Raw genomic sequence first — 26,956 nt, 5'->3', positions numbered from 1 at the left:
AAAAAACCAGTTAAGCTCCGATTAGTGAATGGTTCAAGCCGCTGCGCTGGGAGACTGGAGGTGCTTTATAGCCAACACTGGGGAACTGTCTGTGATGACAGCTGGGATATAAATGATGCTCAAGTCGTGTGCCAGCAGCTGGGCTGTGGGGACTGCTCTATCTGCTCCCTCCTCAGCTTACTTTGGGGGAGGGCCTGGCCCCATTTGGCTTGACGACGTGACCTGCAAAGGAACTGAGGCTGCCCTCTCCGAATGCAGCGCGAAACCTTGGGGGAGCCATAACTGCAATCACGGAGAAGATGCTGGTGTTGTGTGTTCAGGTAAATCCCTCTCTGCATGGCACGAGTGGGTTTTGTGGGGTGCAGGGAGATGCTGGAGGTGCTGAGGAGGACCTGTTCCCTTTGGAGTAGCGCGTACCCGACACCTGAGAGAACTGTGAGATGAAAAGTGATTCATACTGTTAAGCTCTGAAGTAGTGCTGCCTCTTCTCCTTAATTAAAACCCACCGCCACATGGGCCGCTGGTGAAAGACGGTGATGCTGCGGGAGTTATTTGCAGGGGTCCCCATGCACATGGCCAGTGGATGCCTTGGTAGAGCATCCTCTCTCGCTGCAGAGAGCAGTGTCTTTGGCAGCCCCACCGACTCAGGGACCACCTGCCCTAAACACACCCCAGACCCAAAAGAAAGGGGCGGAGGAGAGAACTGAGCGTGGGAAGGATATTCCATGTAAAGCGAGAGGAAAACGCACCGATTGTTTCAGAGAATAACACTGTCTGTGTGAACACGTCATGAACAAGCGTGCTCTTAGCATGTAACTCAGGCTCTGTCCAGGGCTGGGGTGCAGCTGGGAGGAGACGTCCCCTGTCCACCTGGCACCACAATAAAGCAATGCCGCTTTCCCAAACTCCAAAATGAGTCTTGGAAAGTTCTGAAATGGCACAGACTTTTCGGGAATCACTGCAGACCACTGTTCCAAGGGACTGAGATTGCTGCACGGTCTGATGTGAAAAAATGGGCAGTGTCGGTCTGTGCTGGCTGATGCCAAACGGGGACTGGGCAGCACAGGGCTCTGCCCGGTCAGCACAGACCAATACACGACAGAGGACTGACAGCTCCATTATTTCTCATCACAGGATTGGCTGAGCTGTTTCCAGTCCGGCTGGTGAACGGCTGGAACGGCTGCTCTGGAGAGTCGAGGTGCTCCACGAGCAGGCAGTGGGGAAGCGTCTGCGACGACAGCTGGGGATCTGACAGATGCTCAAGTGGTGTGCAGACAGCTGGGCTGTGGGACCGCGGTCTCAGCTCCTGGTTCTGCTCGCTTTGGACAAGGAAGCGGCCAAATTTGGCTCGATGATGTGAATTGCACAGGGACTGAGAACCGTCCTGGCGCAGTGCGAGGCCAAGGCTTGGGGAGACACAACTGCAACCACGGCGAGGATGCTGCTGTGGTGTGCTCAGGTACCACTAATGCAAGTCACGAAATGTGGGGTGGAAGGGTCGACCTGATTTGTAGGAATGGTGCCAGCAGGCTGGAGCTCTGGTGGGGGATGAGGGTGCTGCCAATGTTGTTGTCCAGTCCTGATGGCCAAGCTTGTAGATGCTCCCGGGTGGGGCCTCAGCACTCTCAAATGCACTGTTTCCCACTCTTCCCCCCTGCCCATTTCGGTGCTCTGCTGTTGGGGAAGTAACCCAGAGCGCTTGCCCATGAGCCCCTGCAGGTGACCGATTTCTTGCCAAGCTCCAGTCAAGGCCATTGGTTCAGCTGTGAGGCACAGACACCTGGTGACACTCTGCACATCACGGGCCCAAGCCCTGTTGGCCTCCAGAGCCCTACAAGGAGGGCTATTGCCCTCTCCACAGAGCTCCAACGCACGCAAAGCTCTCAGGCACTTTGCAATTGTGTTTGGTCCAGGTTTTGCGGAAGCAGCTCCCATCTGGCTTGTCAACGGGTCCGAACCGTTGCTCTGGGAGAGTCGAGGTGCTCCACGAGCAGCAGTGGGGAAGCGTCTGCGACGACAGCTGGGATCTGACAGATGCTCAAGTGGTGTGCAGACAGCTGGGCTGTGGGACCGCGGTCTCAGCTCCTGGCTCTGCTCACTTTGGACAAGGAAGTGGCCAAATTTGGCTCGATGATGTGAATTGCGCAGGGACTGAGATCGTCCCTCGCGGAGTGCCGGGCCAAGGCTTGGGGAGACCACAACTGCAACCACGGCGAGGATGCTGCTGTGGTGTTGCTCAGGTACTGTTCTGCCATGTCGTGTGGGGTGCAACAGGGGCGATGTTTCAGGAAGAGTTGTCCCAGGAATGCCCTGGGAACCCATTTTGTCACGATATTGCTCTTTAGAGGAGATAGAGAAGGAGCGAATGCCCCCGGTGTAAGAAGGAGATGGAGCTGCTGGAGCGGGTCCAGAGGTGGCCACAAAGATGCTTCGAGGGCTGGAGCACCTGTGCCATGGAGCCAGGCTGAGAGAGGTGGGGTTGTTGAGGCTGGAGAAGAGAGGGTTCCAGGAAGACTGTAGAGCAGCCTTCTAGAGCTTCCAGGAGGCCTACAGGAAAGCTGGAGAAGGACTCTTGCAAGGACTTGTAGTGACAGGGACATGGGGTGATGGCTTCAAACGGAAAGAGGGACGATATCTTTAAACGGAAAGTGGGGAGGTTTTGATGAGATCTAAGGAAGAAATTCTTCCCTCTGAGGGTGGTGAGGCACTGGCACAGGTTGCCCAGAGAAGTTGTGGCTGCCCCATCCCTGGAAGTGTTCCAGGCCAGGTTGGATGGGGCTTTGAGCAACCTGGTGTAGTGGAGGGTGTCCCTGCCGAGGGCAGGGGGGTTGGAACTGGACGATCTTTGAGGTCCTTTCCAACCCCAACCATTCTACGATTCCCTGATCTGAAGGTGGAAGGGACCCGTAAGGAGGGATGCTGGAAATGCCATAGGGTGCCCTCTTCCAGTTCTATGACTTCAAAACCATCGTGCCGTGCAGAGAAAGTGCTTCCCACAGGGATGTGGGTAAATCCATCTGCCTACCCCTCTCCTTCCCATTCCAAATCTACTCCTGACACTGTGGAGCTGCAGTCCAGCCTGCTGCTGGCTGTGCAGACGAGTCTGAATGTGGGACTCGTTCCCACACGAGTTACCTGGTGGCATGGCAGGGCTGGTGGGATTCATCCTGTTCCAGAGGGTGCAGAGTCACTTGGACTCTTCCACTGCCGCCAGTCGCAACCCCAACAAGACACCACGCTGGGAAAATCAAGATACACTCTCAATTTTTCTCTCTCTTTCCTCTGCGGTCAAGAATACGAAAAACTTTTGAAGAAACCAACTTAATCTGCCTCTCCTCGTCCCTCACTAGATAGAACCCTCCTCACGACACTTTTTTTCACCAATGTTACTCCAGTATCTTCTCGGAAGCCTCCACAGTTGAGACAAGGTTCCTCCAAGTGTCGCAGCACTTCACTTTGCCACTGGGAAGAAACCTGAGCTGACTCTCATGGTCTGGACTTTGTTGTTCAACGTCTTGTCTCTTACAGGCCCTCTTTGAGTATCGCTTCAAGACATTTATACATGTCCCTGTCTTTCTCAGAAGATCATGACGTTGTAGAGTGTCATCCTCTATCCTTTATGTCCCTTAAATGTCTCTGTGAAGACTTGTCCCTTGATTCTTTCTTCTTCATCCTCTCTGTGATCGTTTCACTTTCCAGAAGCGGTGAACTTTTGCTTTGCCCTTGCAGGAGATCAATCTGCTTTCCTCTTGCTTGCCCACATCTGAAAATCCCCCTGGGTGATCACTGACCAAAGACAGACATCTGTCTCTGAATGAAATGTCCTGCTGTCCCTTTGCAGCCAGCGAGGACTGAGTCAGTGCAGTCAATGGCAGGATTGGGCCCATCCTGGTGGAGATGCCCAAAGCAGATGAAAGAAGTTGCAACCCAACGGTGCCCATTCCTTCTGTTGACTTCCGTAAAGGGTCCCGAGGGTCCTCAGCAGAGCCGTAAAATTGAGGTTCAGTTGCCCAAACGTAGGTGCCTGGTGTCATCCGAGATGTCCCACTAGATCCCACCCAGACTCTAACTCCAGATGCAGAAGGGCACCAACCTCCCATCGTTCCTCCGTCAAGTCCGCTAACCCTGCTGGCTTGTCTGGGGTTCCCTGGGAATGGCCGACAGCACCAGGTCCCCCCGTTCAGGAAAGCAATGAGCCCCTGAAGACGAATCAGAGCCCAGTTTTCTCCCTGTCCTCCTGAAGAAGACTTTCTTGCTCAGTTCAAGTCACTCTCATGCCAAGTACTTTACGCAACAAGTAACTTTGGTATCTTTCTGGTCAGAGACAGAGGGGGAAAGAAGTCCTTGGCTTGGGACAGTGGCTTTCCTTGCCTTTTGGGGCAAGAGGAGGAAAACCAACCACGCTGGACTTCCTTTTCTCCGTGCTGCTTGTCCGTGTCGCTTGTGCTAAGGCGACGGGTCCACGCTGCGTTTGCTGGCGTGGCTGGCAGGAAGCTGTTTGCCAGAACGAAACTTACCTGGTCTTCCCTGTTTGGTTCAGGTGTTCCAGAACCAATCCCGATCCGACTGGTGAACGGATGGAATGGCTGCTCTGGGAGAGTCGAGGTGCTCCACAAGCAGCAGTGGGGAAGCGTCTGCGACGACAGCTGGGATCTGACAGATGCTCAAGTGGTGTGCAGACAGCTGGGCTGTGGGGACAGTGGTCTCAGCTCCCGGCTCTGCTCGCTTTGGACAAGGAAGCGGCAAATTTGGCTCGATGATGTGAATTGTGCAGGGATTGAGGACCGTCCTGGCGGAGTGCCGGGCCAAGGCTTGGGGAGACCACAACTGCAACCACGGCGAGGATGCTGCTGTGGTGTGCTCAGGTACCACTAATGCAAGTCTCGAAATGTGGGGTGGAAGGGTCGACCTGGGTTTGTAGGAATGGTGCCAGCGGGCCTGGAGCTCTGGTGGGGATGAGGGTGCTGCCAATGTTGTGGGCCAGTCCTGATGGCCAAGCTTGTAGATGCTCCTGGGTGGGGCCGTCAGCACTCTCAAATGCACTGTTTCCACTCTTCCCCCTGCCCATTTCGGTGCTCTGCTCTTGGGGAAGTAACCCGAGCGCTTGCCCATGAGCCCCTGCAGGTGACCGATTTCTTGCCAAAGCTCCAGTCAAGGCCATTGGTTTCCAGCTGTGAGGCCACAGACACCTGGTGACACTCTGCACATCACGGGCCCAAGCCCTGTTGGCCTCCAGAGCCCTACAAGGAGGGCTATTTTGCCCTCTCCACAGAGCTCCAACGCACGCAAAGCTCTCAGGCACTTTGCACTTGTGTTTTGGTCCAGGTGTTGCGGAAGCAGCTCCCGTCCGGCTCGTCAACGGTCCGAACCGTTGCTCTGGGAGAGTCGAGGTGCTCCACGAGCAGCAGTGGGGAAGCGTCTGCGACGACAGCTGGGATCTGACAGATGCTCAAGTGGTGTGCAGACAGCTGCGCTGTGGGACCGCGGTCTCAGCTCCCGGCTCTGCTCGCTTTGGACAAGGAAGTGGCCAAATTTGGCTCGATGATGTGAATTGCGCAGGGACTGAGATCGTCCTCGCGGAGTGCCCGGGCCAAGGCTTGGGGAGAACCACAACTGCAACCACGGCGAGGAGGCTGCTGTGGTGTGCTCAGGTACTGTTCTGCCATGTCGTGTGGGGTGCAACAGGGGCGCTGTTTCAGGAAGAGTTGTCCCAGGAATGCCCCTGGGAACCCATTTTGTCACGATATTGCTCTTTAGAGGAGATGGAGAAGGAGTGAATGCCCCCAGTGTAAGAAGGAGATGGAGCTGCTGGAGCGGGTCCAGAGTTGGCCACCAAAATGCTCCAAGTGCTGGAGCACTTCTGCTATGGAGCCAGGCTGAGAGAGTTGGGGTTGTTGAGGCTGGAGAAGAGAGGGTTCCAGGAAGACTGTAAAGCAGCCTTCTAGAGCTTCCAGGAGGCCTACAAGAAAGCTGGAGAAGGACTCTTTGCAAGGACTTGTAGTGACAGGACACGGGGCGATGGCTTTAAACTGGAAGAGGGGAGGTTTTGATGAGATCTAAGGAAGAAATTCTTCCCTCTGTGGGTGGTGAGGCACTGGCACAGGTTGCCAGAGAAGCTGTGGCTGCCCCATCCCTGGAAGTGTTCAAGGCCAGGTTGGATGAGGCTTTGAGCAATCTGGTGTAGTGGAGGGTGTCCTTGCCGAGGGCAGGGGGTTGGAACTGGATGATCTTTGAGGTCCCTTCCAACCCAAACCATTCTATGGTTCCCTGATCTGAAGGTGGAAGGGACCGTAAGGAGGGAGGCTGGAAATGCCATAGGGTGCCCTCTTCCAGTTCTATGACTTCAAAACCATCGTGCCGTGCAGAGAAAGTGCTTCCCACAGGGATGTGGGTAAATCCATCTGCCTACCCCTCTCCTTCCCATTCCAAATCTACTCCTGACACTGTGGAGCTGCAGTCCAGCCTGCTGCTGGCTGTGCAGACGAGTCTGAATGTGGGACTCGTTCCCACACGAGTTACCTGGTGGCATGGCAGGGCTGGTGGGATTCATCCTGTTCCAGAGGGTGCAGAGTCACTTGGACTCTTCCACTGCCGCCAGTCGCAACCCCCAACAAGACACCACGCTGGGAAAATCAAGATACACTCTCAATTTTTCTCTCTCTTTCCTCTGCCGGTCAAGAATACGAAAAACTTTTGAAGAAACCAACTTAATCTGCCTCTCCTCGTCCCTCACTAGATAGAACCCTCCTCACGACACTTTTTTTCACCAATGTTACTCCCAGTATCTTCTCGGAAGCCTCCACCGTTGAGACAAGTTTCCTCCAAGTGTCGCAGCACTTCACTTGCCACTGGAAGAAACCCTGAGCTGACTCTCATGGTCTGGACTTTGTTGTTCAACGTCTTGTCTCTTACAGGCCCTCTTTGAGTATCGCTTCAAAACATTTATACATGTCCCTGTCTTTCTCAGAAGATCATGACGTTGTAGAGTGTCATCCTCAATCCGTTATGTCCCTTAAATGTCTCTGTGAAGACTTGTCATAGATTCATAGGTTCATAGTTTTTCGAGGTTGGAAAAGACCTTAGAGATCATCGAGTCCAACCGTCCCTAATCCCCATTAAACCATATCCCTAAGTAGATCATCCACCCTATTCTTAAACACATCCAGGGATGGGGACTCAGCCATCTCCCTGGGCAGCCTATTCCAGTGGCTGACAACCCTTTCAGAGAAGAAATACTTCCTAACATCCAACCTGAACCTCCCCTGACTAAGCTTGTACCCATTTCCTCTTGTTCTATCACCCATCACTGATGTAAAGAGCCCTTCCCCACCTCCCCACCATCCCTTCTCAAGTATTTGTAGGCTGTAATCAGGTCTCCCCTCAGCCTCCTCTTCTCCAGCCTGAACAGCCCCAACTCCCTCAGCCGCTCCCCATAAGTTTTATTTTCCAGCCCCTTGACCAGTTTGGTCGCCCTTCTCTGGACCCGCTCCAGGAGCTCAATATCTCTCTTAAAGCGAGGGGCCCAAAACTGGACACAATATTCCAGGTGCGGCCTCACCAGTGCCGAGTACAGGGGCAGGATCACTTCCCTGCTCCTGCTGGTCACACTATTCTTGATACACGCCAGTATCCCATTGGCCTTTTTGGCCACCTGGGCACACTGCTGGCTCATATCAAGCCGGTAGTCAACCAACACCCCCAGGTCCTTCTCCGCCAGGCAGCTCTCCAGCCACTCCTCCCCGAGCCTGTAGCGATGATTGGGGTTTTTGTACCCCAAGTGAAGGACTCTGCACTTGGCCTTATTAAAGCTCATGCCATTGGCCTCAGCCCAACGATCCAGTCTGTTCAAATCCCTCTGAAGGGCCTCCCTACCCTCGAGCAGATCGACACAGCCTCCCAGCTTGGTGTCGTCCGCAAATTTACTGAGGGTACATTCAATCCCCTCATCCAGGTCATTGATAAAGATGTTAAACAGAACTGGACCCAGCACTGAGCCTTGGGGAACCCCACTGGTGCCCGGCCTCCAGCCGGATTTAGCCCCATTTACCACCACTCTTTGGGCCCGGCCATCCAGCCAGTTTTTAACCCAAAGGAGGGTGTGCCTATCCAGGCCAGCAGTTACCAGTTTCTCAACCAGAACACTATGAGAAACTGTATCAAAGGCTTTACTGAGGTCCAGGAAAACTACATCCACAGCCCTTCCCTCGTCAGCCAGGCGGGTCACCCGTCATAGAAGGTGATCAGGTTTGATTGGCAAGACCTGCCTTTCATAAACCCATGTTGACTGGGCCTGATCACCCGGTTAACCTGTACGTGCTCATTAATAGCACTCAAGATAACCTGTTCCATGACTTTGCCCGTCACCGAGGTCAGACTGACAGGCCTGTAGTTCCCCGGATCCTCCTTCCGCCCTTTTTTGTAAATGGGGGTAACACCCGCCAGCCTCCAGTCCAGCGGAACTTCCCCAGTGAGCCAAGGCTGCCCAAAGATCATGGACAGGGGTTTGGCAATGACATCCGCCAGCTCTCTCAGGACTCTCGGGTGGATACCATCAGGCCCCATAGACTTGTGGGCATCCAGCCGAAGGAGCAGATCCTTGATCTGCTTTCACTTGATTCTTTCTTCTTCACCCCCTCTGTGATCGTTTCACTTTCCAGAAGTGGTGAACTTTTGCTTCGCCCTTGCAGAAGATCAACTGCTTTCCTCTTGCTTGCCCACATCTTGAAACCCCCCTGGGCGTTCACTGACCAAAGACAGATGTCTGTCTCTGAATGAAATGTCCTGCTGTCCCTTGCAGCCAGCGAGGACTGAGTCAGTGCAGTCAATGGCAGGACTGGGCCCATCCTGGTGGAGATGCCCAAAGCAGATGAAAGAAGTTGCAACCCAACAGCGCTCATTTCTTCCATTGACTTCCGTAAAGGGTCCCGAGGGTCCTCAGCAGAGCCGTAAAAGTGAGGTTCAGTTGCCCAAACGTAGGTACCTGGTGTCATCCGAGATGTCCCACTAGATCCCACCCAGACTCTAACTCCAGATGCAGAAGGGCACCACCTCCCATCGTTCCTCCGTCAAGTCCGCTAACCCTGCTGGCTTGTCTGGGGTTCCTTGGAATGGCCGACAGCACCAGGTCCCCCCGTTCAGGAAAGCAATGAGCCCCTGAAGACGAATCAGAGCCCAGTTTTCTCCCTGTCCTCCTGAAGAAGACTTTCTTGCTCAGTTCAAGTCACTCTCATGCCAGTACTTTACGCAACAAGTAACTTTGGTATCTTCTGGTCAGAGACAGAGGGGGAAAGAAGTCCTTGGCTTGGGACAGTGGCTTTCCTTGCCTTTTGGGGCAAGAGGAGGAAAACCAACCACGCTGGACTTCCTTTCTCCGTGCTGCTTGTCCGTGTCGCTTGTACTAAGGCGACGGGTCCACGCTGCGTTTGCTGGCGTGGCTGGCAGGAAGCTGTTTGCCAGAACGAAACTTACCTGGTCTTCCCTGTTGGTTCAGGTGTTCCAGAACCAATCCCGATCCGACTGGTGAACGGCTCGAGCAGCTGCTCTGGGAGAGTCGAGGTGCTCCACAAGCAGCAGTGGGGAAGCGTCTGCGACGACAGCTGGGATCTGACAGATGCTCAAGTGGTGTGCAGACAGCTGGGCTGTGGGACAGTGGTCTCAGCTCCTGGCTCTGCTCACTTTGGACAAGGAAGCGGCCAAATTTGGCTCGATGATGTGAATTGCACAGAGACTGACAGCGTCCTGGCGGAGTGCCGGGCCAAGGCTTGGGGAGACCACAACTGCAACCACGGCGAAGATGCTGCTGTGGTGTGCTCAGGTACCACTAATGCAAGTCACGAAATGTGGGGTGGAAGGGACGACCTGGATTTGTAGGAATGGTGCCAGCAGGCCTGGAGCTCTGGTGGGGATGAGGGTGCTGCCAATGTTGTTGTCCAGTCCTGATGGCCAAGCTTGTAGATGCTCCCGGTTGGGGCCTCAGCACTCTCAAATGCACTGTTTCCACTCTTCCCCCTGCCCATTTCGGTGCTCTGCTCTTGGGGAAGTAACCCGAGCGCTTGCCCATGAGCCCCTGCAGGTGACCGATTTCTTGCCAAAGCTCCAGTCAAGGCCATTGGTTCCAGCTGTGAGGCCACAGACACCTGGTGACACTCTGCACATCACGGGCCCAAGCCCTGTTGGCCTCCAGAGCCCTACAAGGAGGGCTATTTGCCCTCTCCACAGAGCTCCAACGCACGCAAAGCTCTCAGGCACTTTGCAATTGTGTTTTGGCCCAGGTGTTGCGGAAGCAGCTCCCGTCCGGCTCGTCAACGGTCCGAACCGTTGCTCTGGGAGAGTCGAGGTGCTCCACGAGCAGCAGTGGGGAAGCGTCTGCGACGACAGCTGGGATCTGACAGATGCTCAAGTGGTGTGCAGACAGCTGCGCTGTGGGACCGCGGTCTCAGCTCCCGGCTCTGCTCGCTTTGGACAAGGAAGTGGCCAAATTTGGCTCGATGATGTGAATTGCGCAGGACTGAGATCGTCCTCGCGGAGTGCCGGGCCAAGGCTTGGGGAGACCACAACTGCAACCACGGCGAGGATGCTGCTGTGGTGTGCTCAGGTACTGTTCTGCCATGTCGTGTGGGGTGCAACAGGGGCGATGTTTCAGGAAGAGTTGTCCCAGGAATGCCCTGGGAACCCATTTTGTCACGATATCGCTCTTTAGAGGAGATGGAGAAGGAGTGAATGCCCCCAGTGTAAGAAGGAGATGGAGCTGCTGGAGCGGGTCCAGAGTTGGCCACCAAAATGCTCCAAGTGCTGGAGCACTTCTGCTATGGAGCCAGGCTGAGAGAGTTGGGGTTGTTGAGGCTGGAGAAGCGAGGGTTCCAGGAAGACTGTAGAGCAGCCTTCTAGAGCTTCCAGGAGGCCTACAAGAAAGCTGGAGAAGGACTCTTTGCAAGGACTTGTAGTGACAGGACATGGGGCGATGGCTTTAAACTGAAGGAGGGGAGGTTTTGATGAGATCTAAGGAAGAAATTCTTCCCTCTGTGGGTGGTGAGGCACTGGAACATGTTGCTCAGAGAAGCTGTGGCTGCCCCATCCCTGGAAGTGTTCAAGGCCTGGCTGGATGGGGCTTTGAGCAACCTGGTGTAGTGGAGGGTGTCCCTGCCCACAGCAGGGGGGTTGGAACTGGACATTGGAACGGGGTGACCTTATAGCAGTCTTCGAGTACCTCAAGGGGGCCTACAGGAAAGATGGGGAGAGGCTGTTCAGGAGGGCCAGTTATGATAGGACAAGGGGTAATGGTTTTAAAATAGAGGGAGGTAGGTTCAGGTTGGATATTAGGAAAAAATTTTTTACCATGAGAGTTGTAGAACACTGGAACAGGTTGCCCAGAGAGGTGGTGGATGCTCCATCCCTGAAGACGTTCAAGGCCAGGTTGGACTAGGCCCTGAGCAACCTGATCTAGTTGGAGATATCCCTGTTCCTTGCAGGGGGGTTGCACTAGATGACCTTTGAAGGTCCCTTCCAGCCCTAACCATTCTATGATTCTATGATTCTATGATCTCTGAGGTCCCTTCCAACCCCAACCATTCTACGATTCCCTGATCTGAAGGTGGAAGGGACCCATAAGGAGGGAGGCTGGAAATGCCATAGGGTGCCCTCTTCCAGTTCTATGACTTCAAAACCATCGTGCCGTGCAGAGAAAGTGCTTCCCACAGGGATGTGGGTAAATCCATCTGTGTACCCCTCTCCTTCCCATTCCAAATCTACTCCTGACACTGTGGAGCTGCAGTCCAGCCTGCTGCTGGCTGTGCAGACGAGTCTGAATTTGGGACTCTTTCCCACACGAGTTACCTGGTGGCATGGCAGGGCTGGTGGGATTCATCCTGTTCCAGAGGGTGCAGAGTCACTTGGACTCTTCCACTGCCGCCAGTCGCAACCCCCAACAAGACACCACGCTGGGAAAATCAAGATACACTCTCAATTTTTCTCTCTCTTTCCTCTGCCGGTCAAGAACACGAAAAACTTTTGAAGAAACCAACTTAATCTGCCTCTCCTCGTCCCTCACTAGATAGAACCCTCCTCACGACACTTTTTTCACCAACGTTACTCCAGTATCTTCTCGGAAGGCTCCACCGTTGAGACAAGTTTCCTCCAAGTGTTGCAGCACCTCGCTTTGCCACTGGGAAGGAACCCTGAGCTGACTCTCAGGGTCTGGACTTTGTTGTTCAACGTCTTGTCTCTTACAGGCCCTCTTTGAGTATCGCTTCAAGACATTTAGACGTGTCCCTGTCTTTCTCAGAAGATCATGACATTGTAGAGTGTCATCCTCAATTCTTTATGTCCCTTAAATGCCTCTGTGAAGACTTGTTCCTTGATTCTTTCTTCTTCATCCTCTCTGTGATCGTTTCACTTTCCAGAAGCGGTGAAGTTTTGCTTTGCCCTTGCAGGATTTCAATCTGCTTTCCTCTTGCTTGCCCACATCTGAAAATCCCCCTGGGTGATCACTGACCAAAGACAGACATCTGTCTCTGAATGAAACATCCTGCTGTCCCTTTTCAGCCAGCGAGGATGAGTCAGTGCAGTCAATGGCAGGACAGGGCCCATCCTGGTGGAGATGCCCAAAGCAGATGAAAGAAGTTGCAACCCAACGGTGCCCATTCCTTCTGTTGACTTCCTTAAAGGGTCCCGAGGGTCCTCAGCAGAGCCGTAATAGTGAGGTTCAGTTGCCCAAACGTAGGTGCCTGGTGTCATCCGAGATGTCCCACTAGATCCCACCCAGATGCAGAAGGGCACCAACCTCCCATCGTTCCTCCATCAAGTCCGCTAACCCTGCTGGCTTGTCTGGGGTTCCCTGGGAATGGCCGAAAGCACCAGGTCCCCCCGTTCAGGAAAGCAATGAGCCCCTGAGCACGAATCAGAGCCCAGTTTTCTCCCTGTCCTCCTGAAGAAGACTTTCTTGCTCAGTTCAAGTCACTCTCATGCCAAGTACTTTACGCAGCAAGTAACTTTGGTATCTTTCTGGTCAGAGACAGAGGGGGAAAGAAGTCCTTGGCTTTGGACAGCGGCTTTCCTTGCCTTTTGGGGCAAGAGGAGGAAAACCAACCACGCTGGACTTTCTTTCTCCGTGCTGCTTGTCCGTGTCGCTTGTGCTAAGGCGACGGGTCCACGCTGCGTTTGCTGGCGTGGCTGGCAGGAAGCTGTTTGCCAGAACGAAACTTACCTGGTCTTCCTGTTTGGTTTAGGTGTTCCAGAACCAATCCCGATCCGACTGGTGAACGGCTGGAACGGCTGCTCTGGGAGAGTCGAGGTGCTCCACGAGCAGCAGTGGGGAAGCGTCTGCGACGACAGCTGGGATCTGACAGATGCTCAAGTGGTGTGCAGACAGCTGGGCTGTGGGACCGCGGTCTCAGCTCCTGGTTCTGCTTGGTTTGGACAAGGAAGTGGCCAAATTTGGCTCGATGATGTGAATTGCGCAGGGACTGAGACCGTCCTGGCGCAGTGCCGGGCCAAGGCTTGGGGAGACCACAACTGCAACCACGGCGAAGATGCTGCTGTGGTGTGCTCAGGTACCACTAATGCAAGTCTCGAAATGTGGGGTGGAAGGGTCGACCTGGATTTGTAGGAATGGTGCCAGCAGGCCTGGAGCTCTGGTGGGGATGAGGGTGCTGCCAATGTTGTTGTCCAGTCCTGATGGCCAAGCTTGTAGATGCTCCCGGGTGGGGCCTCAGCACTCTCAAATGCACTGTTTCCACTCTTCCCCCTGCCCATTTCGGTGCTCTGCTCTTGGGGAAGTAACCCGAGCGCTTGCCCATGAGCCCCTGCAGGTGACCGATTTCTTGCCAAAGCTCCAGTCAAGGCCATTGGTTCCAGCTGTGAGGCCACAGACACCTGGTGACACTCTGCACATCACAGGCCCAAGCCCTGTTGGCCTCCAGAGCCCTACAAGGAGGGCTATTTGCCCTCTCCACAGAGCTCCAACGCACGCAAAGCTCTCAGGCACTTTGCACTTGTGTTTTGGCCCAGGTGTTGCGGAAGCAGCTCCTGTCCGGCTTGTCAACGGCTCGAGCAGATGCTCTGGGAGAGTCGAGGTGCTCCACGAGCAGCAGTGGGGAAGCGTCTGCGACGACAGCTGGGATCTGACAGATGCTCAAGTGGTGTGCAGACAGCTGCGCTGTGGGACCGCGGTCTCAGCTCCCGGCTCTGCTCGCTTTGGACAAGGAAGTGGCCAAATTTGGCTCGATGATGTGAATTGCGCAGGGACTGAGATCGTCCTCGCGGAGTGCCGGGCCAAGGCTTGGGGAGACCACAACTGCAACCACGGCGAGGATGCTGCTGTGGTGTGCTCAGGTACTGTTCTGCCATGTCGTGTGGGGTGCAACAGGGGCGATGTTTCAGGAAGAGTTGTCCCAGGAATGCCCTGGGAACCCATTTTGTCACGATATTGCTCTTTAGAGGAGATAGAGAAGGAGCGAATGCCCCCGGTGTAAGAAGGAGATGGAGCTGCTGGAGCGGGTCCCGAGGAGGCCACAAAGATGCTCCGAGGGCTGGAGCACTTCTGCTATGGAGACAGGCTGAGAGAGTTGGGGTTGTTGAGGCTGGAGAAGAGAGGGTTCCAGGAAGACTGTAGAGCAGCCTTCCAGTGCTTCCAGGAGGCCTACACAAGAAAGCTGGAGAAGGACTCTTTGAAGCACTTGTAGTGATAGGACACGGGGCGATGGCTTTAAACTGAAAGAGGGGAGGTTTTGCTGAGATCTAAGGAAGAAATTCTTCCCTCTGTGGGTGGTGAGGCACTGGCACAGGTTGCCAGAGAAGCTGTGGCTGCCCCATCCCTGGAAGTGCTCAAGGCCAGGTTGGATGGGGGTTTGGGCAACCTGGTGTAGGGGGAGTTGTCCCTGCCGAGGGTAGGGGGTGAGACTGGATGGTCTTTTAGTTCCCGTCTAACCCAAACCCTTCCATGATTCTGTGATTCCCACCCCTCCATGTGACATATTTCCTATTTGCATTTTTAAGTACCCTTAAACATTATATGCACACTAGCAACTTCCAGTGGCTTGTCAGGCTGCAGCGAGCTGCTTTTCCAGGTCTGTTGCATACGTTTCCTTCCAGGTGGGATCTAAACCTCCGAGGTGTTCAGGAGTGGAGAAGAGAGATGGTACTGCCAGCCAGCATGAGTATGACATTTGTTTAACCCAAACAAAAGTGATTTCCCAAGCCCACGGTACACGCAGCACAGAAGCAAACTACTGAGACTCAGATCTACCACGCTCAAATGCAAGCGCCCAACTGGTGTGCCCAAATCAGAGGAATCTTTGCCCAAGGATCCCACTTGGTTAGTGAGGAGAGATGGGCATGATGCAAGCCAGCCCCACCGCCCTGTGTATCACCTCAGGTGCCTCTCACTCCTCTGGGTGTGGAAGGATCTTTGGGTGATGCCATGTCCGATTTGGGTACCTCTGTAGATGCTTGCACGTGGTCCCACTGGCCGCAATTCCTGCCACAGGACAAGTTTCCAGGCATCTTCTCTCAGAGGCGGAGGGAATATTTGGAGAACACTGCTGGGTGCTTGAAGTCAACTGGAATCCTTGCAACATCTCACATTGCCATGCCTTCCCTGTCCCATAGGTCATCCAGTTCCCACACCAGTTCATCCTCTCCTGCTGATATTGCCTCCAATCCACAAAAGTTGTCTTGTGCCAATGGTAGGGATACAAGGACCTACAATGGTAGGTCCAGGGTTCGGGGTGCAGCTGGGAGGAGATATCCCCTGTGTACCCGCCCCACAATAAAGCAATGCCACTTTCCAACACTGCAAACTGTGTTAGTGTGTTTCTGTCCAGATTTTTGGTGATGAACTGGTCTGGGGGAAGATGGGGGAGAGGACCCAGTCATCTGTCCTTCCCGTAGAACTGGCTGAGTTGGCCAACCACCCTGGAGACGCTCAGTGTCAACATGAGCTGAAGACCTTTGCTTTTTGCTTTGCTGGGATCAAAGCGTTTGTGCTGTGCTGACTGGCACAAGGCACGTTGCTTTCCGGAAAGCAACAAGTCACAAAAAAACCCTTGTGTTGGCTGCCAAGTCTTGGTTGGGCGTCACTGAAATGGGAAATTACCAACCGTAAAGTGTCGGCTTTGGTCTGTGGGCAAAGCAAAGTGTGATAGTTTGATGTGGGGGGGGGTTGTTCTGGTGGCAGGGGAGGGGATTTGCTCCCTGTGCCACCAGATCTGAGTCCCATCCCCCCTGGGGGGGTTGAGCCAAATCGGCGCCTCTGCGAATGGCCCTATTTAAGTTGGGACAAAGGGGCGGGAAAGGGCTTTTGCTCGGGAGCGAGGAGAGAGCAGGAGGGCGCTGCCCTCGCTCCCGGCCCCCGGCCGGGCGGCCACCCGGGCCCGGGCCGGCGCCATGTGCTCAAGATGGCGCCGGGGGAGCCGCATGGGGGGCTCGGGAAGCGCCCCGCTCCCGGGGTGCCCGCTGGGCCGAGCTCCCCCAGAGGATTAAGATCTAAGAGAAAACAACCACAGCGACCGGGTCAGCCAAGATGGAGCAGGAGGAGGGGTGCTGGAGCTGAGGTTTCCCTCGCAATCGGTGTGAAGATGGCGGGCGGCCCCCTGCAGCCAGGGTGTACTCGGCGGAGCAGAGACCCACTCGTGGCCCGTGGAGAAACCCACGTCGGGAAGGAGATGCCTGAGCCCAGGAGAGGTCGTGGAGCAGGGGATGCACGATGAGGTGCTGTTAATAATGGGCAGGGGATGCACGACGAGGTCGTGGAGGCATCTGGAGTCCGCGGCATGGCCCGCGCCGACGCGAGTGGCAGCAGCTCCCTAAGAGGCCGAGACTGGTAAAGCCCAAACTGGTGCGATCCATGGGGAAGGATGGCAATCCTGCGGGCAGGGCTCATGTTGGAAAAGTTTGGGGACTTTTTCCTCGTGAGTAGGGGATCCACCAAAGCAAGGGAAAAATGGTGTAAGGACTCCTCCTCCTTTAAGAAAGGAGTGGCAGTAGCAACATGGATGAACTGACCTGCACTCCCCCATTCCCTGTCCCCCTGCGCCGCCGGGGGGGAGGTAGAGGCAGGAACGAAAGGAAAATAGGGGGTGGGGAGGTGTTGTTTTAAGATCTGGCCTTGTTTTCTCTTTCTCCTCTCAAGTAACCGGTTTCACTCCCTTGTGTCTATTGTTCAGTAACTGTTAATAAATTGTTTTGTTTTAAGAAGAAAGCCGGAGTCATGTTTTGCCCGGGACCATGGTTGGTGGGTGCTCCCTCTCAGTTCTTGTCTCAACCCTCAGTCGAAAAACCACGACACAAAGGAAGAAAAGGAGCGAATTGTTCCCTTGGGGGGCAGCTCCCCCCGCAGGAGGAACAAACAGACCCTCAGAGATAAGCTGGTGTTGTGCCACGGTCACATCCCGCGGCTCCTACAGCTGCCCCCATTACTGGCCCGAACACCAGTAGAGGCAAATGTTTCTCCGCAGACCTGAAAAATGGTGTCCTGCCTTGGCACAAATATTCATCATAGTCCTTCCTCACGTACATATTCGTCGTGACGGACCAACAGTGTCGCAAGGGGAAGGCTCAGGTGGCTCCAAGCAGACCAATGTTCTAACGCGAAGGCTTCAGGCTCTACTCTGAGGAAGGCCCACACTGCTCCAGGGCTCAGGAGGAAATGCCTCACCCCTAGGAGTAAACACCCCACCTTAAATAGTCAGGAGTCACGTGGTTCACTAGATGGGCCAAGGCTATTGGTCACTTGACCATCCATCTCCCACAGTGATTGGCCGAATGCTACAGCACCTGTTTCAGGGCAGCTTTCCCAGATGTTTCACCAGCCGCAGGTGTTTCTCAGCCAGCCTGCACGGGGAAAGAGCTTCCACAGGATGCTGCAGCAGCCAGAAGGTTTCTCCACACAACAGCTTCCTGCCAGATGTGTGCTCTGGCAGCCCGGCTCCCGGAGCGATTGACAAGACAGCCAGATGTTCAGTCTGAGGGAGCTTTATTGATTCTTTGTGATGTTTGCTTTTTTTTGGGGGGGGGATAATGTGTTGAGCTGGGTTTTCCATAAATGAAGCTATAACCAAGTTAGTAGACCCTCTAAAGGATGCGAGAAGATGGTTTTGCCCAACCCCGGATCCCGTTACGGCACACCGATGGTTCCACCGCATCCCCGCCCGTCGCCTGCTCAGCTGAGTCTTGCTGCCCCATCTTCCTGCGGCAAGACGAGCGTGGTGGGGCCGGTCTGGCGCTCACAGTGCTTCTGGCTCCTCCAGGTTCTCGTTAACTGCAGAGAAAGGGAGCAAGGTGAAGAAAATCTGCTCCCGGGAGCTTTGTGACACCAGAATGGCCTGTGAGAAGCAGCAAGAACTCTGTTGCTAAAGAAGGTCTGCAGGTTGGGTGACATCCACGTATTTGAGGCTGTTGGGAACCCACCACCAAGCTCTGGATGGGGCTTTGTGTGAGGCAGGACAGGACTGCATGACGTGCAGACTCTGACCCCATTGCAAAATGCACTGTTTGTTCCAGAGACTGCAGCACGTGGTCCTGATGGTGCAGCACCTGGATGAAATCCAAGCTCCTATAGCCCTGCTCCCCCATAACGGAACCGGCCAAAGACCCCCAGAGATCCCTCTCTTCACCCATGTGGGACCCGTCCAAACTTCTCTCCCAAGAAACAGGCTGTAAGAAGTCAGGAACTCAGCTCCCGAGAGCTTCAGAGAGTCCAACCCAGACATTTGCTGAGTATTGATGACATGTTGATACAGGGGCAGCTCGCCCCAGACACCTGTTGCCCCCACAGATGCTCGTTGTCACCTCCTGCCCCACGGACTGCCCACCTTCCCTCCTTCTGCCTTTTAGGAGCCTCACCCTATACAAAACCATCTCCCTAGCAGGATCCATCCCATGGCCAAACTGTCGCTGGTATGTTTGCCTCTGCACTCCCATCAGGTGGTACCACCTCATCCATCCTAACCAGACGCTCCGTGTTCCTTACAGCTCCCTGCTGTGCCCACTTCCTTGCCTCCATCAGTGCCATCCTGAGCTGGGGGTGGCCTTCCTGCCCATTGATTCCCCTTCTGTGCCCTGCATGCAGCCTACTGGCTCTGCCAGAAGGGTTTGACCCGCTCCCCACATCACTTCCGATGCCGTAGTTACCTGCGCAGATGACGTCAGCATCCTCTCCGTGGTAGCAGTTGTGTTCCCCCCATGGCCTGGCCTGGCAGTCAAAGATGCTCTCTTCCGTCCCGTTGCATTCCACGTCGTCCAGCCAGATGATGTCTGACCCTCGCCCGTAGCGGCCACCACCCAGAGCCGACAGCGGCGACCCGCAGCCCACCTGCTTGCACACCACCTTGGCGTCCTTCATGTCCCACTGGTCGTCACAGACGGTGCCCCACCGGTTCTCATGGAGCACCTCCACTCTCCCAGCGCACTTGTTTGGCCCGTCCACCAGTCGGATTGGCCCCTCCTCAGGAATGTCCACCTCTGCACAAATGCCCAAAAACCAGATGTTAAGGCAGCATCCTACATGCCCCACCACCTGTGGGAAGCTTGCCTGCTCAGCAGAGGCTCAGGTGTCTCTTGGAGGGAGATATGGAGATATCTTGGAGATATGGAAAGGGCTGGGCTTCTCCTGGGTGGGAAGGAAGACAGAAAAGCCAGGGAGAGGGGCTGTGGGAAAAGAGAAGGAGGAAGCTTTCCTGGTCTTCATGGATGGCTGCAGGCTCTACTGTGTCTGCTTCAAGGAGTCTGCTGATGCTTATCACCCCGTAGCCCAGAGAGGGGACAGGAGACCGGAGCAATCCCAGGCAGGAGAGGATTTCCTGCTGTCCCTGGGTCGGCTACATCTGTGTGTCCTCCTGGGTTCACTGGGCAAGCACTGCACCCACCAGTGGGATGAGTTAATCAGCTGCGTCCCTCTCTTGTTCCCACCAGCAGACACCGACAGAGCTGCACCGGGACTCGGGACCGGCCCTGATTCAGACAGGGGGCAAGTGCGTGGTGGCATCTGCCCACCCTACTGCCCGGCACGTGCAGGACGGGAGGTGAAGCGAGGGTTACCTGAGCACTCCACGCTGGCGTCTTCCACGTGGTTGCAGATGTTGTCTCCCCACGGCTTCGCCTCGCATTCGGTGAGGGACGCTTCTGTCCCTGTGCAGTTGACATCGCTCAGCCAGATTTGGCCGTCTCCTTCCCCGTATTTGGACTCCCGAGGAGCCGATATCGCCGTCCCACAGCCCAGCTGCCTGCACACAACCTTGGCCTCCCGTAAATCCCACTGGTCGTCACAGACGGTCCCCCAGACGTCTTTGTGAAGCACCTCGACTCGCCCGGAGCAGCGACTGGGGCCACCGACCAGGCGGATGGACGTGGAGACGGTGATCCCGGAGTCTGCGGCACATCCAGAGAGGGCAAGCACAGTGCATTGGTGTGTGTCTCACCTCTTCCCTGAGCATCCCCACCCTGCACACAGCAGCCTCTCCTCTGCAGCCTTCTCCACATATAACAAGCCACTGTCCAAGCAAGAATCACAGAATGGTTGGGGTTGGAAGGGACCTCAAAGACCATCCAGTTCCAACCCCCCTGCCATGGGCAGGGACACCCTCCACTACACCAGGTTGCTCAAAGCCTCATCCAACCTGGCCTTGAACACTGCCAGGGATGGGGCAGCCACAGCTTCTCTGGGCAACCTGTGCCAGTGCCTCACCACCCTCAGAGGGAAGAATTTCTTCCTTAGATCCCATCGAAATCTCCCCTTTTTCCATTTAAATTGCGTTCCTTACAAGAAGCCCAATGGCCGTCTTAACTTTAAGCCTGAGTTGAATAAAAATGATCACAGAGCACCCTCTTGAGCAGGGGGTGAGGACCTCCCAGACTGAAGCCCTCTTCCATGGTGTAAGGATGCCAGGCTACTATCAGGCTAGACCCAGCTTAGCAGGAGAGCGCTCCATAGGAAGCCCTTGTTCCTGTCCAAGGGTGTGCCCACATTGACTGTGAGGACAACCTCACACACAACTGGTGGAACTGGGAGAAGGGAAGGATTACCTGAACAAATTGCGCTGGCGTCTTCCCCGTGGTAACAATTGTGGTCCCCCCATGGCCTCGCCGGGCACTCGGAGAGAGCGGCTTCCGCCCCGGTGCAGTTCACATCATCCAGCCAGATGGTGTCAAGCCCTCGTCCAAACTTGGCTCCGATGGGGGCCAGCACCGCATCCCCGCAGCCCAGTTGCTTGCACACGACTTGGGCATCCTTAAGATCCCAGTCGTCATGGCACACGCTGCCCCACTGCTCTTCGTGAAGCACCTCAACCCTCCCGGCACATCGGTTCGGTCCTCCCACCAGTCGGATTGGCCCTGGCTCAGGTATTTCTGTTTCTGCCAAAAAAAATGAGGGAGAAATTTTGGGACAAATCTCTGTGCCTCTAACCACCTGGAGAAAGCAGCATCTCCCATGATGCACCAAAACTGCCTCTGCTCATCCCAAACACCTGTCAAAGGCTCCTGTCCTAGCTTCTAGCTGGAGAAGAAATGTTGAAGGGAAAATAACATCAGGACGGAGGCTGTCAGGGAGGGAGGGGACTATCTGTGTCCACTTCCAACTCTGCAGGTTGTTCCAGATCTAGGAGTTGTGATGCAACTTCTCTGGGTCAAGTGAGGTGGGAAGCTGGGGATGAAAAAAGTGCTCCTGCATCCCTGACCTCCCAACTGGAGGGGTCAGAAATTGCACCCTGGCTTACTTGAGGCAGAGGGTCAATACGGCACGAAGTCAGAAAGACCCCGGGTGTTACCTGAGCACTCCACGCTGGCGTCTTCCACGTGGTTGCAGATGTTGTCTCCCCACGGCTTCGCCTCGCATTCGGTGAGGGACGCTTCTGTCCCCCTGCAGTTGACATCGCTCAGCCAGATTTGGCCGTCTCCTTCCCCGTATTTGGACTCCCGAGGAGCCGATATCGCCGTCCCACAGCCCAGCTGCCTGCACACAACCTTGGCCTCCCGTAAATCCCACTGGTCGTCACAGACGGTCCCCCAGACGTCTTTGTGAAGCACCTCGACTCGCCCGGAGCAGCGGTTGGGGCCACCGACCAGGCGGATCACAAGTTTGGTTGTGTCCACGTCTTCTGGAGAGAGCAGACAGCCCAGGGTGAGGCAGGGAATGAGAAAGAGGGCTCTTCCTCCCCAGGGAGGCTGTCTTTATTGCCAAACCAAGCGGAAGAAAAGCCCAGGGCAATCTAGCATCCCAAATCTTTGCTGGTTGGGAACCAGGTTTTGAGCTGGGAATGGCCAAAAGCCACTGGTGTCTGAGATGCTTCCACCCGTTCCCCAAGGGAAGGGCTGGGTGTGCTCAGCTCTTGGCAGCGATCGCGTGGTGCTGTCATGGAGCTACGGACCATCAGCACTTGGGAGCGGAACGGACCTGCTCAGTCCTGTTCCTGCTGTTGAACCCACCAGGACGCACGATCCCTCTCAAAACCGGGCTCCGGTTGCCAAACCCTGATCACGGCACCGTTTGCCACCCTGATGCCAAGAACCAAATCTCTCCAGATACTCTGGTGCTTTTGCACGGATCCAGGGTGCCGTAGCGGGAGAAATTCAGTGACTGAAGAGCGCCAGGGGCTGAAACCCTGAAGCACCTCCACACTGGCTCGTGGAGCCGAGGAGACACCAAGCATTCCTCCATCACGGGGATCAGAGCCCAGCGCTGAGGATATCCCGATTTCTGCTGGTACAACTTTGCTAAAATGAGCAGCTGGTTTGTCATTTTGGGGTCAGCACTGCTCCTTTCTCCCAGAAATCCCCAGCAGGTACCAGCTGCACCTCACAGAGAATACGGGAGGTAGAATCAAGTCTTCTCCATCAGTTGATCAGGAGAATGTGGTTTACAGAGAGATCATTGGCCACAGAACCAGGTTTCAGACCACAGTCTCTTGGCCCTGAGCAGCGTATTTAAATCTCCAGACCAGACCCAGCACCATTCTGCACAACATTTTATGAAAGCCGTGTCTGGTGGCTCCTGCTCCACTCCCTAAGTACTGACCTGCCAGCAGGGCTCCTGCAAGGGACGCTGAAACAGAAGAAACACAGATGTTAGTCTGAGTCTCAGGAGCTCTGCAGAGCGTGGAGATTCAGGACAGTGAAACGTTGGGCAGGAGACAGGACTCTGAGCTCTGTTGGATCTCATCATCATTCCCTGTCTCCCAAACCCAGCTGCCAACAGGCTGTGCCTATTCCAGTGCGTGTCCATGGGACCTTCTTGATAAAGAGATCAGGTAAGGCAAGAAAACCTGAAAAAAAAAAGGCTGCCAGGAAAAAAATAATAAATTAGTTTGGGCAGATAATGAGAAAAGATTGTAACAGAGCAGTTGGGATTCCTCTTGTACTGATTCAGTCACCTGAAAGTCAATCTCCAGGCAGGTTGGATGGGATGGGATGGGATGGGATGGGATGGGATGGGATGGGATGGGATGATATGATATGATGATATGATGATATGATATATGATATGATATGATATGATATGATATGATATGATATGAGCACCTCTGCTATGGAGACAGGCTGAGAGAGTTGAGGCTGTTCAGCCTGGAGAAGAGAAGGCTCCGGGGAGACCTTCCAGCACCTAAAGGGGCTACAGGAAAGCTGGAGAGGGGCTTTAGACACGGGCATGTAGTGACAGGACACAGAGCAATGGCTTTAAACTGAAAGAAGGGAGATTTCGATGGGATCTAAGGAGAAATTCTTCCCTCTGAGGGTGGTGAGGCACTGAATCAGGCTGCCCAGAGAAGCTGCGGCTGCCCCATCCCTGGAAGTGTTCAAGGCCAGGTTGGATGAGACTTTGAGCAACCTGGTGTAGTGGAGGGTGTCCCTGCTCATGGCAGGGGGGTTGGAACTGGATGATCTTTGAGGTCCCTTCCAATCCAAACCATTCTATGATTCTACGATTCTACGATTCCATGATTATATGACTCCATGATTCTATGATTAGCTTATCAGGGCTTGTGACAGCCAGTGGAAAGAGTTGAGTCATGGCTGATGGATACTCATCTCATCCTAGGGCTGGTGTCCAGAGCAGAGGGTCAGACTGGGGCTGGAGGTGTTTGTCTCTGCCTGTAGACTCCAGATGTGATACTGGGCTCTTACCAAGCGCCAGCAAGAGGTCCGCCCTGAAGGAAAGTGCTGGAAACGTGATGAGCCACAAGCAACATGATATTTTCTCCTTTTGGTCAGGGCCACACGATGAAGAGGCATTGGCACCTCTGAGCTTCACCAGATATCTTCTGGCATCAGAGGCATTGCCACCTCTGAGCTTCACCAAATGTCTTCTGGCACCAGATAACGTTAACCCCAGGACTGCTGCCAGTCCCGCAGGCACTAACGGCAGCAGTGAAACGTCACGGGAACAGCTGTGGGTCTGCTAAAGGGGTTGTGCAAGAAGCGTCTCCGAGGTGGAATCCGTCTGGAGACTCGTGCAAAGAGCTTATTCCCATGCAGAAGATTTCCCTGAGGATTAACTACAGGTGGAGGCAAACCCTGGGAGGGAAAGTCGGAGGAAAAACTTGCCAGGATCTGTTTTTCCTGGAAACTCAGGAGAAAGGGACTTTGTGCCCGCTGTAGAAGGTCAACAGCAAATAGTTCAACACAAACAACAACTTCTGCTTGGAAATGCAACAGCCTGGCAAGATCCCAAGCATTGACCAACAGCTTTGGGCACGGGCAGAACTGCTGACGCCAAGTATCGGAGTTATTGCCCAGGTGAGTCTACTTTCCATCTGCCTTTTCTTTTCTTGAGCTACTTTTAAGGTTTGTGGGCTGAGATGTGTAACGGTTATCCCCGTTCTCTCCGTAAATTCCAGTTGCATTCAGATAACACATCATCTGGGTGGCCTGAAGTGCCTCTGCCCATCGCCACCAGGTCTGAACCCATCTGACGCAGGGCAAGGAAGGAAGATATAGGGAAGAATTTTTTTATGATGAGCATGGTGTAACACTGGAACAGGTTGCCCAGAGAGGTGATAGATGCCCCATCCCTGGAAAAATTCAAGGTCAGGTTGGATGGAGCTCTGAGAAACTTGATCTAGTCGAAGCTATGGGGAGACCTTCCAGCACCTAAAGGGGCTACAAGAAAGCCAGAGAGGGGCTTTTTCCAAGGGCGTGTAGTGACAGGACATGGGGCAATGGATTTAAACTGAACGAGGGGAGATTTCGATTACATCCAAGGAAGAAATTCTTCCCTCTGAGGGTGGTGAGGCACTGGCACAGGTTGCCCAGAGAAGTTGTGGCTGCCCCATCCCTGGAAGTGTTCCAGGCCAGGTTGGATGGGGCTTTGGGCAACCTGGTGTAGTGGAGGGTGTCCCTGCCCATGGCAGGGGGGTTGGAACTGGATGGTCTTTGAGGTCCCTTCCAACCCAAACCATTCCATGATTCTAGCGATATCTGAGGGGATTTGAGTGTCCACACTCAGCTCTCAGATGTGGATCAGAAAACACTGATTGCGTGTCAGTTCCTCACAACATCCCATTCGCTTTGTGCTGTGAGCTGTCGAAGAAGCAATAGTGGTAGAGGAGAACCATGGGCAAAGAGATGCTGAGACAAAAGCAAAGAGAAACAAAATCCCACCTCACTTACCCCAGAGACATGCCAGGAGGAGATGCCTCATGTTGGTAGCAAAGATCCTGGGCACTTGTTGTCTCCACGGGAGAGCAGGGCAGGGAGGAGGCAGGACATGCACCCAAGGAACTGGCTATTTGAGAAGTCCACCTTGCCACGGCTCCTCCCCTCCACCCCAAAAACCTTCCCCATGCCCCGTCAGCAACAGCCCAGCCTCTGCCAGGAAGCGGCTCTTGTGCCATGGGCATCACGTAAGCTGTGAGATTGTGAAACTCGGCTGTTTCGGGAATCCACTGGGCAAACAAGTCCTCTCAGGACAGCCAGTTCCGGACCATCCGTGGTAGGGATGAGGGGAGAGAAGGTTTTGCAAGTTGCCTTCCAGGACTGGCTTCAGGCAGCTGCAGGAACACGGGGCATCAGTGCCCAGGCTTAGCTGGGAAAATGGGTCTGATCCCATGCCGCCGATGGAGCACGAGAAGACGTAAGGAACCTTTTCCTGCTGCTGAAAGCAGCATCTTCCAAATGTAGAACTTTTTCCAGTTTTCCTCCCAGGTTTGTCCCAAGACACAGGATGTCCTCGTGGAATTTGGCCACAAGGTTTGTGTGTGTTCACGAACCAGTTAATCTTTCAGTCTGTGTGAGGCCTCCTCTGGGTCTGGGCGAAGCCAAATGTACAAGCAGCAGGATGGTCCATCCCTGGGTGGGACAGCTAGGCTCCCAAGTCCCCTGGGTATGGAGACAGGCTGATAGAGTTGGGGCTGTTCAGCCTGGAGAAAAGAAGGCTCCGGGGAGACCTTCCAGCACCTTCCAGTAACTAAAGGGGCTACAGGAAAGCTGGAGAGGGGCTTTAGACACGGGCGTGTAGTGACAGGACACGGGGCGATGGCTTTAAACTGACAGAGGGGAGATTTCGATGGGATCTAAGGAAGAAATTTTTCCCTCTGAGGGTGGTCAAACACTGGAACAGTTTTCCCAAAGTTGTGGCTGCGCCATCCCTGGATGTGTTCAGGGCCAGGCTGGATGGGGCTTGGAGCAACCTGGTGTAGTGGAGGGTGTCCCTGCCCATGGCAGGGGGGTTGGAACTGGATGATCTTTGAGGTCCCTCCCAACCCAAACCATTCCAGGATTCTACGAGGCTGAATCCTCCAGACTGTCACTCGGCCGAGTAAGGACATGATGCCGCTGTTATCATGGGTGAGATCTACCTCGTGCCAACTTCTCTACTTGGAAAATGCATTTAGATACCTTGTATGCTCAGCAGAGATCACCAAAGCACTCCCGGGAGGCCGTTGCAGTCAGGTGTCAGACTCAGACACCCATGCTGGAGATGTCTAAGAAGGAAGATGCCCCAGGGCTCGCTGAGGAGGTACATCCTCAATGA

General features: G+C 54.6%; 2 protein-coding genes across 2 annotated transcripts in view; one reads left to right on the top strand and one right to left on the bottom strand.

Annotated features, from left to right (window-relative positions):
• The window catches only part of LOC104380737 (scavenger receptor cysteine-rich domain-containing protein DMBT1-like), a 96,652-nt gene that overhangs the window by 3,583 nt on the left and 66,113 nt on the right, over nucleotides 1-26,956 (top strand). Inside the window, 16 exon segments of the mRNA XM_086630998.1 lie at nucleotides 16-147; nucleotides 149-320; nucleotides 1,135-1,244; nucleotides 1,246-1,459; nucleotides 1,914-1,954; nucleotides 1,956-2,156; nucleotides 2,158-2,240; nucleotides 4,452-4,782; nucleotides 4,784-4,865; nucleotides 5,326-5,603; nucleotides 5,606-5,651; nucleotides 9,491-9,814; nucleotides 10,272-10,505; nucleotides 10,508-10,609; nucleotides 13,233-13,562; nucleotides 14,020-14,328. Of these exon segments, the coding sequence (XP_086487124.1) occupies nucleotides 16-147; nucleotides 149-320; nucleotides 1,135-1,244; nucleotides 1,246-1,459; nucleotides 1,914-1,954; nucleotides 1,956-2,156; nucleotides 2,158-2,240; nucleotides 4,452-4,782; nucleotides 4,784-4,865; nucleotides 5,326-5,603; nucleotides 5,606-5,651; nucleotides 9,491-9,814; nucleotides 10,272-10,505; nucleotides 10,508-10,609; nucleotides 13,233-13,562; nucleotides 14,020-14,328 (2,989 nt within the window).
• On the bottom strand, nucleotides 18,219-25,624 carry LOC104371549 (scavenger receptor cysteine-rich domain-containing group B protein). The gene is made up of 7 exons (XM_086630995.1): nucleotides 25,594-25,624; nucleotides 23,006-23,032; nucleotides 21,759-22,088; nucleotides 21,016-21,345; nucleotides 20,032-20,361; nucleotides 19,126-19,455; nucleotides 18,219-18,253 (listed from the first exon to the last, which is right to left on the bottom strand). The coding sequence occupies exons 1-7, from the start codon at nucleotides 25,622-25,624 to the stop codon at nucleotides 18,219-18,221; spliced, it is 1,413 nt and encodes a 470-aa protein (XP_086487121.1).

Source organism: Tauraco erythrolophus, unplaced genomic scaffold, assembly GCF_009769465.1.
Source record: "Tauraco erythrolophus isolate bTauEry1 unplaced genomic scaffold, bTauEry1.pri scaffold_66_arrow_ctg1, whole genome shotgun sequence".
In the NCBI taxonomy this organism is placed as follows: domain Eukaryota; kingdom Metazoa; phylum Chordata; class Aves; order Musophagiformes; family Musophagidae; genus Tauraco; species Tauraco erythrolophus.
Note: the sequence above shows the minus strand (reverse complement) of the source record. Positions and strands in the feature narration are given on the sequence as shown.